The 17,429-nt window shown below is 46.3% G+C and overlaps 1 protein-coding gene across 1 annotated transcript; it reads right to left on the reverse strand.

Moving 5' to 3' along the window:
* Positions 1 to 3,032: 3,032 nt before the first annotated feature.
* DDX6 (DEAD-box helicase 6) lies at positions 3,033 to 16,764 on the reverse strand. The gene is made up of 14 exons (XM_061368270.1): positions 16,612 to 16,764; positions 13,954 to 14,426; positions 12,457 to 12,520; positions 11,884 to 11,988; positions 11,404 to 11,533; positions 10,783 to 10,929; positions 10,450 to 10,548; positions 9,644 to 9,762; positions 9,007 to 9,135; positions 8,519 to 8,635; positions 7,924 to 7,987; positions 7,069 to 7,170; positions 6,148 to 6,327; positions 3,033 to 4,791 (listed from the first exon to the last, which is right to left on the reverse strand). The coding sequence occupies exons 2-13, from the start codon at positions 14,151 to 14,153 to the stop codon at positions 6,152 to 6,154; spliced, it is 1,452 nt and encodes a 483-aa protein (XP_061224254.1). The 5' UTR covers positions 14,154 to 14,426; positions 16,612 to 16,764; the 3' UTR covers positions 3,033 to 4,791; positions 6,148 to 6,151.
* Positions 16,765 to 17,429: the final 665 nt, after the last annotated feature.

Raw genomic sequence — 17,429 nt, forward strand, 5'->3', positions numbered from 1 at the left:
AGAGGGCGTCTCATCGCGCATGCGCCGAGGGTTCTTGGCGGAGCTGCGTCCTACGGTGTCCGGGCGGCGCCGCTGCAGCACAGACAAAAGAGCTGGAAGCGCGGACCTTAGCGCTCGCCTTCCGCGGGGGCGCGCTCCGGGGGCGCGCCTCGGCTCTTGCGGACGGAGCTTGTAAATGAGCAGGTGAAAACAACCCCCCCGCTCGCTCTTAACCACCCGCACTAGCCACGGCCCTGCGCTGCTGTCCAGGCTCCTTTTAATTCCCGTTCCCTTTCCTTCCCCTACCCGAGGGGAAGAGAACATTTCTGAGCCGAGACCAGAAGTCACTGTGGCCAGAAAGCCCGTCCCATCTCACTGTGGGAGAGAAACTTACCCACATTGACTCCTCGCCTTGAGGCTTCTCCCCAAAGCTCACTCCAAGCGTCAGCCTTCTGTACAAAGAGGTCAGTTAAAAGAGAAGACAAGACCGAAAGAAGAGTTCCAGGGAGCGTTTATTGAGTTTAATCAACAAAACCAGGATTTTACCATTCATCATTTGCGCACCGGGAACTCGCAAAGCTCCCCACGAGGCAGTGCTGCAGTTCAAGTACAGCCAGAAAGAACATCCTCAACAAAATCTGAGCTCCACTGGAGAGTTTGCCAATTACCAATTGAACAGAAAGCCAATTTTCCCCTCCCTCCCCTGAACATTTTCAAGGACAACTCCATAGTGTTTGCTGGTTAACAGTAAGAATTACCCAACCTCTTGACTAGGGACCGGTGGATTACGATATTCCACCTGAACTGCAAATAACTTCTTTCCTTGAAATAAAAGTTCCAGTTTCTTTGAATAAAGGGAACAGCGACTAGTTTCTTCTCCTGACACCCCCTCCCTGTAATCATCGGTTAAAATACAGCAATGCTGTATCTTCTTAAGCCCATCCCTCCCCCACCCACCCCTCCTTACCCTTCACAAACTTGTCTACAACAAAATTTAACAATGCTTCCATGTAGGGACACTTCAGCAACACAACAGTGACCCAAGCACAAGCTGCCTGATAACCTGATAAAGCCTCAGACTGAAGGTCTGATGCACACTCTTTGGTCCAGAAACCTGGTTTACAACAAAGATCAAGTGTGATTCACAAAAGATGGACCCGAAGTTCACAGCAACCAGAAAACTCCCCACACGGACTGCTGCTGCCCAACCTTGACCATGGCAGCCACGCTGCTGGAATTCCTGGGAACAAAATGCACTCTGTCCTCAGGAAACAGCAGCTGCTGAGCCGCAGTGGCACTGCAGAGCCGAGCACTGGGAGAACCACCGCAATGGCAGCTTGGGGGACATGGCATGGCCCCTCCGTGACCTTCTACAACAGCCATCTGCTCAGGTTTGTGTCAAAACCAACAAACCCAGCCAGACAAGCACGTTTTTAAAGAAGCATTTTTAAATCCTTGGAGCAGACACCTCCCCCCCATCCCAAGTAAAAATAAAGAACAAAACATCAGAATGAGATGATTTGATACCAACGCATACACAACATGAACTCATGTTGAGCTTCCCTGTTCTTACCCATACCTAAAGTCACAGAGGACTAAGGAAAGATGCTCCCATCTCATTCTGGAAATTGAAACGTGTATTTGAGACCGACCCACCCCCCTTCCATTGGGACAAGCCCTCTAGCAACTGCTGTGCTCCCCTGACAGTGCAAACCCAGAGAGCAGCCGCTGTTTCTCCCCAGGAAGCTGCTGACGATGCACATCACCCCCTGCATGGCTGCCTCACCCAGCGGCAAAGCTCCATTTCAGCAGATTCATAGAGCAAGGGCTTGGACTTCCAAGGGGAAAAGTGCAGAACCCATCAGATTCACATCCACGTCAGCTTTGTCAGAGGAAATACCTGACCTGGGGCTCATTGCTGTGGGCTCCAACTAACGCAGAATGGTAAAAGACGGTACGTGACCAGCAAAAACAGGAGCTCGCCTGCGAGTAAATCTCAAGAGGGCAAGCTTTAGCTCCTCACTTGTGGGCAGGGGGACAAAACAGTAACAAAAACAAGAAAAAAAAAAAAAAACCATCCCCCCCCAAATAAAACAAACAAACAAAAAAAATAAAAGCTAGGATTATCCTAGTCCTTTGGAGCATCTTTCCATCCGCAAGATCGCATCTGTTAGAGATGGCCTACTAGCACCACAGATAGGCTGCTTCTTTCATGATCAGAAGCCACCTAAACACGGTGCCCCCGATATTTTCACTAAGTGCCAATCCTCACCGAGAGGCATTGAAGTTTAAAGTAATACTTTCAGAAGTTCTGTGCTTCCAGAGGGACCAGCAATGCATGGCACCAGGCTAACCTACCACAAATCCACAGAGCACACACGTCTGACTTGACATCGCTATCCTGTTCTTGTTATGTGCGTGCTCTGGCAAGATACACAACTTGTATTTACAGTTTTCATGTCTTTTTTTCACACTAACACAATCCCTCTTCTGTCTCTCTGAAAAATCGTAAGCTGGCTGCAGTACAAGAGCGAGATTTTACTTTTGGTCAAAGTTACCACCCACAAACTCCCACCCCCACCCCCCAAAAGCACCCCACAATTGTTTACATTTAGTACCTGCCAGTCAGATGTAAGCTGTGTGGCTCACAGAGTGCCTGTGACCAAGCTCTTGAGTTTGTACTCTAGTGCAGCATTTGCTACAATTATGGAGTCACTGCTGACAAAAGGAAGAAAAAAAAACCCCAAACACAAAGACCTTTGCATCTCATAAAGCTGCTGTCAGGAGGCACCTGGCTCCTACTTATGATCCTCCAGGACATAGGTGGCTGCATCTGCCTGGAGTGCCAAGCTACTTTCCTCCAAGTTAAAAAAAGAAACAAAGGCCAAACAGAAGAACGCAGGACGATTACCTCCTGCCTCAGAGGTCAGTGAGCGTGGTGTGAGCACAGCATCTGACATGGATAAATGACCGAGGAAAAGGAACTGCATTCATCCAGGTGCCTCCTGACAGCACTGGTGAACAGGCTAAAAGGGAATTTAAAAAGAGTACAGTTTCTGATTTGTCTCATTCCTTTTGCCTGTAGATCAGGCCAAACATCAAGCATGTTGGGAGGGGCACAATTTAAAGCAACACTACTCAACCAGAAAGCACTCGTCAGCAATATACAATGCAAAATGACAGACAGCAATGCGTGCCCAAACAGAGGAGATGGAAAGCAGCTTTCTGCAGCTTCTAACACTAACAGGGGTTTGCCCTTACCTGCTCACAAGTCTGCACAGAGGCCGCTCTGGGCAGAATATGCACAGCGCTGCAGGAAGTCATCAATCCCACAAAGCTCCAGAACTGTCAGTTTATGCATGTGTAAATTGGTTTTCTACAGTTTCTCTTAAACCCAAATCCATGCCTTACGCACATGCTGCACAGCAACGCTGACACCGCTGGATTTCCCTCATGCCACGGTGGAACACAGGTCACAGCACCCTTCCGAGCTTGTCAAGTTCCGGAAGTTTCCAAGGGGGAAATCGAAGAGCATCTCCCAGCAGGCTGAGCTACAGACCGGGTGGCTTGGGAGCCCCACAGGTGATCTCTTCCATATGAGCGGTACAGGACAGCATTGCTGGCATCAGAGCAAACCCACCCAGACAGGGGACGCTTGTAGAGGCCTGCTCTTCATGGAGGTCAGAGCGCTTCTCCTTGTTTAGTGTTGCAGAAAACTGAGCCCCTCTCATCGATAAGCTGCTCCCATAATCAGTCTAATCCCTTTAACCCCAGCAACCTTCATCACAAAAGAAAGAGTTATATATGAACCCAAACAGAAAAAGAAAAAAAAAAAATCGTATTTACAAAGTTTGTACAATATACACATCTGATTTTCTATGGGACACACTGCACCAGAGGAAAGAGGGCCATGGCTCTGAAACAAGTCTACTTATCAAGTGCTGTTAACTACTAATGGAGACTCTTATGGAAACCAGTCTGTAGTGTTCTGCTAGAGCACAGGGCTTTTTTTATGGCTCCTGCAAAGGGTGACAGGCTACTCTTTCCTTCTGGAGCTATGATGCTGCACCTTATCAGCCCAGATTTTAAGTTGGTTTCGTTTTAAATACAGGTATTTACAGTGTGGGTGAACTGCAGATGCATATCAACTCCTCCAATTAAAGAAAAAAATAAAATAAAGTTGAAGAAAAAAAAAAAAAAAAAGCGGTATTCCCAATACAATTCACCTCCCAGCCCTGGGCTTGAGTACTTGGGGAGGAGGAGAGGGGGAAGACAGGGGAACTTTGACCTGAAACCAAAAACGGCTGTTGATTCCTTGGGCTGTCATAAAGGTGATATTCTGAATGGTCTCATAGCATAAGGCACTTTGCACGAATAAGTAACAAGCTCTTTAGCTTAAAAACAGATGAGTAACCAGGGAGAAGTTGAAATGCACTCAGTCGACGGTTGAAGAATTTGAAATAGCTGACAAGCTCGTATTCATCGCGGTTCTTCTCTTTCCAGGGTTTCTCTTCTTCCCTTGCTGCCCCTCCCACCCAAAGACAAAAGAATTTAAAAACAGCAGTTAGTGCAACTAATGTTCTATCAGCACACAGTGCAAACAAGTGGAAAAACAGAAAGACATTCCTCCTTTTATCTTCTTTCTTCCTGGTTGCCAAATTTAAAAAGAAAAAAAGGCCGAGCTCTTTAGTCTTCATAGTTCCAAAATGAAAAGACGAAGAAAAACCCACAAAGAGAAGGGTATCCCCAAAGAAACGATGTGTCACAGATCCGGATCAAAGGGCTTCACCTTCTGGCTTGTGTAATCAAAGCCTGCAAAACCAAACCAAAAACACAACCACAACACCCACAGTTAAATCGAATCTGTGCAAACCCAGACCCTAGATAATGAATCACACCAACTATGTGGCAGCTCTGGAAACACATAGGACATTCAAACAGCTCAACCCCAATCACAGCTTCACAGAAAAAGGTGCCGCTAATGCCCTATCATGCTTATGGAGCACAACTACCTTGCTGGCTTCCGGTCCCTCAGGAAACAACAAACAGCTCCCTGGCAAGGTCACAACATTCCCCTTAAGGAAGGAAGCCAGACAAGAGCCTTTTCCAAGTTCATCACCTAGGTTTGGGAGGTTTTTTATTTACTTATGAAACTCAGAGAAAGCAAAGCAGAGGCTGCAAGTCAGCTTGGCAGGACCAGCTAGGGCTGTCCTGGATTGAGCTCACAGAAGAGAGGCAGGGACACCTGCACACTAGCTAGTGTCAGAACACTTCTACAACCACTTTTTGGTTTTGTCACCCAAAAGGAATTTCAGCAGCTTTGTCGGGTTTCTCTAATTCACCATCTCCAAAAAGAGCACACAAAAGAGCAATTTCCAACCCAAGCTATACCGTATCTGGTCTTGCACTGTACAGCATCTTGGCTAAAACCAGAGCAAACATCATCCTAAAGCTGTTTTGCTTGACTGCGATCCAGGGCAAATTTTCTTCTTGTCAAAGGACTGGCCCCAGCAGTTTTTCCTCGGACAATGCTCAGAAAGGACACACTTAGGAGTCTCTGACAGTGAAGCCTGATTTTCTTCTGAAGCTATGCAGACGACCTCGAGTGGCAGCAAAGCTGAAGTACAGCTTTACTACCTATTCGCAAGTTCACTTGCCAAGAGTCCCATGAACCAAAGGGTGCAGAAGATACAGCACCTTCAGCCTGAGCCTGTGCCCTCTAACTGGTGAGGTGCTTCAGCATTCCTGCTGGAGCCTTGTTCCAAAAGCTATTCATTTTCTCTCCTCCCCTTTCTGAGGGCCACCTTCCTCTCTGCCCCTCACATGATTTCTCATTTCAGCTAAGCGATACAAAAGAATTCCTTAGGCTGCCAGCAGCTACCTCAGACTCTCCAAACACTGTTTCCCCTGCCCCTTTTTCCCCCATTTTTGGTCTCCTTAGCATATGGCAAGCATTTCAATTCCAACATCTAAAAATCCCTCACCCTCCGCTCCCAGCTTCAGCACATTCCCAGAACTCCTTGGACCAAGAGTCTCTTTCAAACCCTTGTTTTCACATTCAGAGCCTCTTCAGCACATCGGTGTCCCCCTCCCCCTGCAGTAACATTGACACACCAGCTCTTCTTTCATCCAACACTCCTCTGATCAAGAAGGCATTTACATACGCACATGCTTACTGTTTCTCATCTTCTACAGGTTCGCTGTGGTATTCTGCCACGTACAGGCTCTTGTCAATGTTGCTTGGTATGGGCTTAATTTCAGTTCCCAACTGCTCCTCAATACTTTTCAGGTTGAATCGATCATCATAGGTGATCAAGTTGATGGCCAGGCCAAGATGACCAAAGCGACCTTGACAAAAAAACAGACAACTGAACTAAGTAACAGAAGGCTCATTGAAATAGTTTGCCCACTATGCAGTGACTAAAACTCAGCTCTCTGCTGATACAAATCAAGTCCAGACCCCACCACAGGTCTCTACAACTTTCACGTCAGATTTTGTTAAGGAGTTTTGTACCGTTATAAGAATACAAAAACCCAGGAAGTTCAAAATGCTCTGACAAAATCTCACCGATTACAAAAAAAAAAGTCCTCCTCTAGTACATTATGCAGGTCCACCCCTTCTTCAATAACAGAGCTCCTGAAAAAGCCTGAACTACAAAGTTAAAATACACAAACCTCCTCTGTTCACTGCCTTCCTTAAGAGTGTATTTTGCTAATGTCCGGATATTGGAAACATACGTTGGAGAAACACTCGCAGAAGAAAACTACACTTAAGCCACTACGGAAGCTTAAGCTTCCTGTACAGAATTCTCCCAAACTGCAAACAGGAACACTAGTAAGTTAAGCAAAACACGCCTTCCCCCCCACCTCCTTTAGGCTGTTCAGGCTGGTTTCAAGACAACAGCCCTTCATTTAGTTATTTGTAAGGATAACCCTCTGAGATGATACCCAAAATAAATTTGTCAGAAAAGAAAACAATGCTACCTAAAATAATTCTCAGGAACAGTCATTAAACCCAGAAGGCAATTCAAGCCTAAGAAATTTAACAGTCATCCGCAAAGCTGCACCCAAACGGTGTTTTCATCTCACCTGATCTGCCAATACGATGGAGATAAGTCTCTGCCAGCTTTGGGAAATCAAAGTTTATCACCACATTCACAGCCTGGATATCAATACCTCGAGTAAACAGATCTGAGAAACAAGCCAGGTCATGAAGAAAGTTAGTTTTAGTTGGATCAAATGCTTCCAGCATTCAGGGTGGGGACATTAACAATGATTAACAGTGGCTTGCACTGGTTTCCAGATGCAAGTTTCCCCGGTACCAAAGACACTTCACATACAATTCTGTTACAGATTTTTCTTGTCCTTGATCCCGTATAAACATGAGTAATATCAGAAGAATGACCAAAACGCCAGATCTGCATATCCACGCCAAAAAAGTAATTAGTGCAAAGCTTGTTTTTTCCACACCAGACTGCTTCTGAGCAGGTCATCTTCTACACGCATCTCCTCACACCTGTGCACTGCCAGTGTCACAACAGACTTGAGATCTGAACTACATCCTGACCCAGACAAGTGCAAGGATCAGCAGACACTGCCATGGCACTGCCCAAACAGGCTGGACAACAGAAAACTCTGTTCATACACATGCCATTCAAAACCATAAAACGTGTGAAAATACACAGCAAACATAACTAGTGCAGAAAATACCAACACAGTAAAATGATTCACTTGCAAGTTGTACCTTCAGGGTTTGTCAGAAAAAAAACAAAAAACTACAGGGCTAAAGGAGCACTGCACCCTGCTAATCTCAGGCTTGACAAAGGGAAATTATCAAAACATCTTGTTTTATGTCAAATCAAATGCGCTCTTATACCTGGGCTAATGGTTAATTTGTTTTCTATCACAACCTTTACAAACAGGAAAATATTTAGGAACTCTTACCAGTGCAAACAAGATTGCGGCATAATCCATTTCGGAAATCATGGAACACACGATTGCGGTGCTCCTGGAAATCAATACACATACACATATATAAATCAAGAACAAAACAAACAAAAACCCCACACCCCTTACTTTCAGGTATATTCAAGTTACAAACACTGACCTTCAAGCTCATGAATGCCTCCCCCTTGTCACCGTTAGTGAGTCTAGTTTACACTCAAAATTAAAAGAATCACATGCGTCACTTGAACCTTCTGACATCTTTTAGTATGCTTACTGAAATGAAGGCTGTGTGGTCTGCCATGGCTCCCCATGCTGGCAAAAGAAACTACCATAACTGCACCTTCCGGCAATGGTCTATGTTTACGGTGGACTAACTAACCTGACCCAAGACCAACTGACCAGCTATGCTCTGAATGGTTTGGGAAGAGGCTTGGGGGTGGGGAGGAGGGTGGTCTAAAACCAAATCAACACCAGATCAGTATGTTTCAGTTTTCAAAGAACATGCAAGTTCAAGGCAAGCACAAGACTCAATTCAGCCATGCAGTAAAACCTGAGGTGGTGTGGAATAAACTACTGGAGACTTCATACTCACCTGCCTCATTTTAGCATGGATATAGAAGCAGGAATAGCCCAGCTGGGAGATCTTTTTGGCTAGCAATTCAACCCGTTGAGAAGAGTTGCAGAAAATGATCGACTGGTTAATCTGCAGCTGAACATATAAGTAACACGCTCAGTAAATGCAGAATTTTACTAACAAATAACCCAAACCTAGGGTTGTAACTAGATGATCTTCAAGGCCCCTTCCAACCCAAACCATTCTGTGATTCTACGGTAAGATGCAAGTTTAAATTCCTCCCAGAAAGAAAGCAAAGCAGGTATGCTTCTGGTAATTCACAGAGTCTCTATTTTGTACAAAGGTGCAGGACAAGAAGCATGTGGTTTTAGCTTCAGTGAAATAGCACATTTTGACAAGGAAAAAGTGTTGTTCAGCAGTTTTTTAAGACCGTCACTCTCAGTCTTATTTGTGTTTCCGAAAGGCAAAATGCCTTGGTACATTTTCGACCCAGCCCTACCACTTACCCTGGAGAATAGCGTATTTAGGCAGTGTACTTTCTGACGTTCAGTTACATAGGCATAGTACTGGGTAACTCCCTTCAAGGTCAGCTCCTCCATCAGATTAATCTCATAGGGTTTCTGTAAATGGGAATTCTGAAAAAGAAAGATAAGAATAAAGTGGGCAGATCTGCATGCAAAACAATGGAAGTACTTCCTACCCTCTGGCACATTTAACTTCCTCCATGGCAAGAATGCACAACCTCACCACTCGCTCTTCATACATGTGAAACAGACAGGGCGGGTACAGTTTCCCCAGGCAGTAGTTGTAAATGTACTTCCACCAATGCAACCAAGTGGGCTGAACAGAGCACCCTCCAGAAGCAAATCGGTGCAGATGGAACTAACTGACATACCAAGTGGAAAACAACACCTCTTAGGCAAGAGCTGTGTGTACCTCGCTCTCCCATTAATGCTACTGCAGGCCAAAAATTATTTTCAAGCTTCTGTCCTAGATTTAAGCTAATTTAGATTAAAGCAGTGGAATTTGGATGCATTAAAAAAAAAACAAACAAGCAAGCACTGACAGCTATGCACCACTCATTCACACACTTCACATGCAGCGTTACCATCATTGTGCATATATGGGAGGATTTGCACTCACCATGAACTTCTGTACACTCAAAGGGAAAGTGGCTGAGTAGAGCAAAATCTGTCTGTTTTTAGGTAGCGTGAGAATAATGTCTTCCATTATTTGAACAAAATCTTGAGACAGCAACTTATCTGCCTGCAACAACAGAAACAATAAAGAGCAAGTTAAATCAATGGTGCAAGAATCCAGTCTTCTGGTAGTACCCTACAGGGGGAAAAAACAAACCAAAACACCCAGCCTTATGGTGGGCTCGTCCCTTTTGGAACACACACCGCTCCAAAAGACGTTTGCCTTAGCTGCTGGAGACAAGATTCATCAGTAAAAGAAGTCTACCCTCTCCTGGTTTTCAGCACCTGGCTTTAAATGCAATCACATTCAGGAGAACTGAATGGCTTCTCAACTGAAAAGTTATCTGGGTTCCTATCAGTCATCCAAAAGTTTTCACACAACTGTTTTCCCCATCACTCACTCATAAGTCCATACACTACCAGATGCTCATGTATCAGTTTTCTACATGAGCACAGCTCATTCATTATAAACTGAAACCAAATGAAATGTGTTCCTTCCTTTCAGAATAGACCATTAATCTATTCTTCAGGAACAGCAAAGACAACAGGAAAGGCAAATCCTCCTGGGCTGTTTTAAAAGATTCATGTGAAGAAAAGTTCTGCCAAATGACCTTCTCAAAAATAATGAGAAATGGATGATCTATAACCTTACAGTGTCTCTAAGTAAAGTTTGATTTGTTGCTGTGCTCGCTGAGACACATGATTGCTTTAACTTGGCGTTAAAATACCAAAACGTTTAACATGAGCAACTTGCCTCATCCAATACTATCATCTGGACATGCTCAACTTTTGCTACTCCTTTCTTGATGAGGTCGAGAATTCTCCCAGGGGTAGCTATCACCACATGCACTGTAAGGTTAGAAAAAAAAAAAGAAAAAAAAATGGTTAGGGCGACTGAAACGTTTCCAGCATTCACAGCCATGTTTCATATGAACAGTTTGAGAGAATGACGGCATCCAGTACAGTGAACGAGAGGTAGTCTGTTCTGTAACAGGCAAACAGTAATGACAAGCAGAAATTCCACTGCCACACTGTAAAAGCCATGAACAAACAGCAACTGAAGTGCAGTAAAAGTGCTCCGACCTGTATCATCAAGCCTCATTATGTCATCCCGCAGATTGGTTCCTCCCGTTGTTGCCATCACTTTGGCACCTCCCATGTGTTTGCTGACTTGGATACAGATTTGACTGACCTGCAGGGCTAGTTCACGGGTGGGAACGATCACCATTGCTGAAAGTTAAAAGCATCAGCATGAGTTACTAGAAGACACTGTACCCAAAACACTAATCCTGACAGGAAGCGGAGACTTTACACAAGCAAGACTGCAGTGCTGTGGGGGGGTCTGCTGTGGGTATCCTGAAGCAGACCTAGAAATTGCTCACAACAAGGCAAATTCTGTGCAAGGGTTCTCTGTCTCCCAATACTCCCTTCACATGATTCCCCTGGCCAGCACACTGGCTTCTCGCTCCAAATCCACTCCCCAGAGCAAGACTGTAAAGTCCAGATGATGTCTTCTGCTTCAAGCTTTTGGAAGAAACGGTGGGACTTTTAGAATTCCACTTCCTCTGCTCCCCGTTAACTTTCTTTGGAAGTACAAGCAGATAACCTGAGGTCCTCAGTTTTGTTAACTAGTTTCAGGCTCAAGTCTGCTACATAGCAACTGACACCAGTACCTGGCTGCAACTGAGATCCATCTCAACTGACCTTGTATATTGTCCTTCTTTAAGTCTAGCCGTTCAAGTAAAGGAATGAGGTAGGCTCCACTCTTGCCTGTTCCATTTTTCGCTCTAGCCAAAATATCCCTACCAGATAAAGCAATGGGGATGCTCTCCTCCTGAAAAGCAATGAGAGATAAATAGTGGGTAAGCAATCATAAGCCACACTCACCAAACAGGCTGGCCAGATTTAACTCTACTCTCTAGCAGTATTGTGTGAAATCTACTTCTCTAAAGCAGAAAATAGTCTCATCTCTAAATCACCCAGTGCATGACTTAGTGGCCCTTGGGGGAGGGCAGGAATCTCTTAATGCCCAACTAAATCACTAAGCTCTACTGTTCACAACCCCAGTTCTCTCAAATCACAACAGGAGTATCCAACACTTAAGTAAGACTAAGAATTTCAAGATATTTATAAAAATTAAATGCTGCTTGTAAGTAGTCTTAAAACTTGTAGTAGTCTCCTAACCTGAATAGGAGATGGTTTTTCCCAGCCCATTTCAAAAATTCCCATCAGCAACTCCCGTTTCAAACAGTAATCTTCAAACTCATTTCCTTTTGTGGAGGTCACGTCCTGGGAAAATCAAAAGAAGCACTTCCATAAGGTTACGTCACGCAGACTGGTCTGACCCAAGGAGAGACTGTGTACGCAAGAAGACCACAAAGCTCATTCCATTACTACACAGGAGCTGCCACTAATATGTGCAATATCATACAGTGGAGAAGGAAATATTAACCTTCTTGTAACCAAATACAGTGCTGTGCACTGTCACCTTTTAATCTGCCTTGCGAGAGACACTGACAACTGTCAGTTATGCTGTAACACCAATACAATAAGAAACCCTCAGCAAACTGTTTTCAAGTCTTCTGAGAGAAGTGTCTCTCCTAAGCAGGTGTAGAACTTAATTCCTCATTGCAAACAGCAGGTGCTGAACGGCATTTCAGTCTTTGATTAAGACAAATATTTTGCCACCACAGCTCTCCCATATCTTTTATTTAATATTTATTCAATTTAGTATTTATGTAATTCAGCCATCCTCACCGAAGTTTTGATTCTCAAATCCTTTGGAGGGAGTTTTAAAGTCTTCTTCCAGTCATCACCAGGTCTAGAGCAAAAATAAAACAAGTTAAAAAGGAATCTGGTTTAATAATTTTATTTTGAAGCTTTATTTCCATAGAGGCAGCAGTGAATGTGTCGTATTTTCACCTCCTAAAAACTGAAAGCGCCTACACACAAGCTCAAGCCTTCCCTGAGCTAAGCAGGATGCAACAGGCAGGAAACTGTAAACAGAGAAAATCAGTGGTCTGCCAAACGCCCAGAGAATTTGTGAAATCTCAATCCAGCCATGATTCAAGTCCCATTTTTAGGGCACTGAATCAATTCAGTCAAACACACATTTAAAACTGAGCACTGACTTAGTCATATGACAGAAACCGACTATAATAAATCCGCATGAGAATATTTCATCACGTAAAAGAGAAAAAAATTCTCTTGGGAACATCCAATCTTAACCTGTGAGTAATGCGAGAAGATGAAAAAACACCTTGGAGGAGAAAATTAAGTAAGCACACGCTCCACTTGTTGACCAACTGTTTGCATCTTTTGCCCTCAATGAGACTCAGACACCCAACCTCTCTCGAAAGCCACTGTACAGAGAGGAGCAATCCCTTCTCTTCCCCAATCCCAGGCAGTCATGAGAAACTTCTGATGAGTTGAAGTAATCCATTTCATTAGAGGAACCCATTACAAATAAAAACAAAAAATACAACAAAGGACAACAGGAAAACAAAACCAAACCAAACCGGGAAGGAGTCAGGCAAGCTACTGGCAGACTCCAAGTACTCCATTACCCTCTCTCTGACGACAGCTGGCATTTCCTTCACAAGTAACAAAATAAAAGTGAACGTTGCTCAGAGGAAACAAAAAAATAAGACGTTACCGTACCATCCAAGTCTTTTACATCTCTCGGGATTTCCAACCAGCACACTCACGTTTATTAGCACACTTCCAAAACCAGTTTGATGGCAGTAGGGTATCACAGTGGTACATATTATCTCAGCTCAGGCTCTGATGAATTAAAGCCAGAGCGTTGCACCGAGAAGAGCAAGCTCTACTATTTAAAATCAATGACAAAAGATTACGTGCTTTAAGGAATTTCTCACTGCAAGAAAGAACTGCGAAAAACGACAGCAAACACAACTGCACTGAGACTAGGGGGCATTTCCTCCTCGGTCTTCAGTTCTTTCCTACTCCCCAACTCCCCTCTCATACCAGTCTCAATAAGCAAATAACACAGGATGCTGCTGCTCAGCGGGCTATGTCTGACAAGCAGCTACATGTTTTGAAAGCAAAGTGTCATGTGCAATTTTCACAGTGAAGCCACAGCAGAGAAATACAGCTTTCTTTTCATAGTGCACACCACAGGACACTTCCAACCAACAAGGTTATAAAACAGCAGCAGCAAACTTTTTAACACGAGAACACAAGAACACTTCCCACACATGACTCTGAAACATGGCAGCCGACAGAAACACTTACTTAATAGTGGTGGTCATAATCTGCGCTTGCTGTTGAGTGCCGTTATTGATTGTGTTGGTGTTTTTCAGCTGGTTCATCTGTTGCTGAGTTTGTGTGCCTCCACCTCCTGGGCCCCCGCTGGGTTTTACAGGGCCTCTCAACTGCCCATTCTGACTGGATAGACCCATTATAACAGGGTTCTCTGTTCTGGCCGTGCTCATGTTTTTAAAGATGTCTTTTTAGACTTCAAAACTTTGAAAGTCAGTACAGAAACTGTAATAACAGTTTATTAGACTCTCCAAAATGAAGAGATAAATAAGTCTTGCTCAATATACGAGTCCTTTATTGCAATGCAGGCAAGCACCTGTAAGTCACTCAAAAGTAAAGTAGTAACTTGCTCTGATGCACTGTGAATCAACTTCTTTTTTTTTTTAAAAAAAAAAAAAAAAGCCCTCTAACAAAGTTGAGTTATATCAGAATTCACTTGGTTCAATCTGAAAGAGAAGCAGATGGTGACAATTAGTATCTGGGGGTTTAGCTACAGACAGCACATCAGTTTACCTTTGTACTTTAAGAGTCACTTCTTCCCAGGCAGCAGCAACAGCATTTGCTTTTCCATTTTCTCAGGAATAACTTCCAAGACACTCGTCAAAACTCTTTTTCCCCTTTCTATAAAGCTGCAGCCACCACCTTCAAGTCACCAAAGATGATGCTCTCAACAGCTGTACTTTCAGCAGCCTTCCAGTGAGTAGCTGCTTGAGAAATACTACCTGCACACACCACCACCCCACGCCACACGCCCCCCCCCCCCCCACATAAGCATAAATCACATCAAGTGCTTTGCTGGTTCTTGAAATTCCCCCATTTCTGGGACACATCAAAGCAGCCCTAAAGCTAAACAACGTTATGCACAAGTGTGTGACAGGAAACAAGACCTCAACATCAAGTGAATATTCCAGTTAGAACTCATGAAAGCCTTAAGTAACCCTATTCACTCTTTTTGCTTCGAAAGGGAAATACAAATTATGTCCTTTTTTTATTACAATAAAAACAAACAAGCACACAGATCAAAAAACTCCCCACCAAAAAACCTTCCTCTCCTCCAACCCAGAAAGTTAGTTCACCAGCTTTTAAACGGGGTACTGATTTAACACCATTCAAATAGTGAAACTAACCACCTCATCAAGCTGAGCTGACAGTAGCGTCCTGTTTTGTTAAGTCTAAGTGACCGGGCCTGAACCGAAGCAGTGAGCAACATACATTTACACCAGTTACCTAGCTTCCTGCTTCTGTTCCCTGCATGACACTACCTTTCAGCTGGCAGTAACCACTCATACTGCTCTCAAAGATAACATCTGAACACAAGTTAATATCGCCTGGGTATTCAGGAGAAAGGTTAGCAAAAACACAGAGACACCACAAAGTCTGCACCTTCGACAGGACAGACCAGAGCTTAAAAAACTCCACACAACACAAAGCAGCCAAGGCATTACTAGTCCAAAACCTTCGGAAGCAGAAGAAATTTGGCTTGCCTGTACAATTCCTCCTCACCACACGTCTGTATCTTGGGTAAACGCAAAGAAAAACCAGCAGACTACTGCTCCCTAAGTTCAGCGTCCACAAAAGCCCCGCAAGTTCCTCAGTGAATAAAACGCATGTTCAAGAGCACTTCAAAAGGGTGAAAAGAATCCAGACTCTTTCCAGACGTCCCAGCTGTTTCTAAGCACATCAATTCCAGCTTCACGCAAAACTTTACCGTTTGCAGAACTAGGATTTTCCTGCCGGATAGTTCCCTGGCCGGAACCACTGTTTCGAGGCGTCTTTACATTAACTTTGTAAAAACAGGTCGAGTCACAAAAGCCATCGGAGCCGCCTAAAAGACCCGAATACCAAAGCCAAGGAGTTCTCCGATATTGTAGGAGACGTATCCCCTCAGTCCCTGAAGCTCCCTCGCTCGTAACTACCCTTTAAAAAGACACTGATTCAAGAAGAACGCACGGGCTCATCGAACGCGGCCAATATTCCCGTTCCGGGACGAGAAGCGCCACCATTTCGCAAACCGACAGTCCGACGGCAAAAAGTCTCCACACACACCGCCCCCCCGCCCCGACTCTCCTCTCCAGGCTCAGACCACGTAGGCAGGCGGGCAGCCGCCGCCCGCTCTTTCTCTTCCTCTGCCGGCAGCCGACCCCAGGCCTCGGCAGGACCAGGGCGGGCCGGCCCCAGCACAAAGCGGCCGCTCAGCAAGCCCGGCCGCAGGAGCCCCCGCGGTGACCATTGTTTTCGGCAGCCCGGGCCGCACTGCGGCGCCGCACCCGCCGCGGCAGAGAGCGCCGCGGCCCCCGTACCCTGCGGCGGGCTCGACGCCGCTCAAGAAACGCAGCTGCGCCACACCGGCACCTCCGCCCGCAAACAATGGAGCGGCCCCCACCCGCCACCCCGGCCGGCAGCGAGCGCCGCCGCGGCCCCGCCCCGCGCCCCGGCCCCCGACCAGGCCGCTCCCGCCGCGGCCCAGCCTGGCCGGCAGCCCGCGACCTGCTCGCAGCCCCTGGGCGCCGCCAGGCCCCACTCAGGCCCCACCGCTCGACGGCAGGCCGCGGGGCTCGGCCTGGCGGCAACGCTCCCCCCACCCCGCTCCCGCTGCCCCGCGCCCGCCCCGGCGCCCCGGCCCGTTCTCACCGCCACCAGCCGCGCTCCCCCCTCGCCCAGGTATAAAATCCTCTCGCTCCCCCTTGGTGCCTTGTTATGGCGACTCGACGCTCCAAGATGGCGGCTTCCTCCTTCCTCCCGTGCGCCCACCCCCTCCCGGCAGGGCAGGCTGGCCCCGCCCCGCACGCACTCAAGCACGCACGGCGCGCGCCCCCTGGCTACGTGAGCGCGCCCGCCGCGCCCTCGTGCGCGGCGTCCGGCGGAGGTGCCTTGTCGGAGGCTGTGCTGTATTGTACCGGAGAGCCCCAGCGGGGAGCGTGCCGTACCGGAGAGCCCGAGTGCACCGCGGGAGGAGCATGGAGGAGCGCCCCCCTCCGCTCGCATCTTGGGCCGCAGCGTAGATAACGGAAACATTCCCGTTTCCGAAGAGCGGCCCGGAGAGGTGCCGTGTCTCTGGTGTCAGCCGTGTCTCAGTGACACTTGACGTTAAAATGTGGACTGAGCCACATGCCGATCGTGACGGCTTAGAAATCGCCAAATCCTCTGTAGGGAACTGTTATTTAACCGGGGACTTGACAAACTGAGGCGCGGCAGGAATGGGATCTTAAACACCAGCTTGAAAATGCTGATAAACCCCCACCTGTTCCACACAAACTTGTGTTAGAGCGTTTTTTCTGAAACGGGCACAATAGGACACAGAAACCTCCTTTCCCCTCGCATGGGCAGTTCTTTCGCTGGTTCCTTACATCTACAGCCAGCTTCAGGTTGTTCACCCCTGCCCTCGACAGCAAAACGGGGTCCTGGGGCCATGGCAGGTGCCCAGGACACAGTGGGAGGGACGTGCCACG

Source organism: Neopsephotus bourkii, unplaced genomic scaffold (genome assembly GCF_033783945.1).
Source record: "Neopsephotus bourkii isolate Nb327-2 ecotype Australia unplaced genomic scaffold, CSIRO-AGI_Nbou_v1 NB_1433, whole genome shotgun sequence".
Lineage (NCBI taxonomy): Eukaryota > Metazoa > Chordata > Aves > Psittaciformes > Psittacidae > Neopsephotus > Neopsephotus bourkii.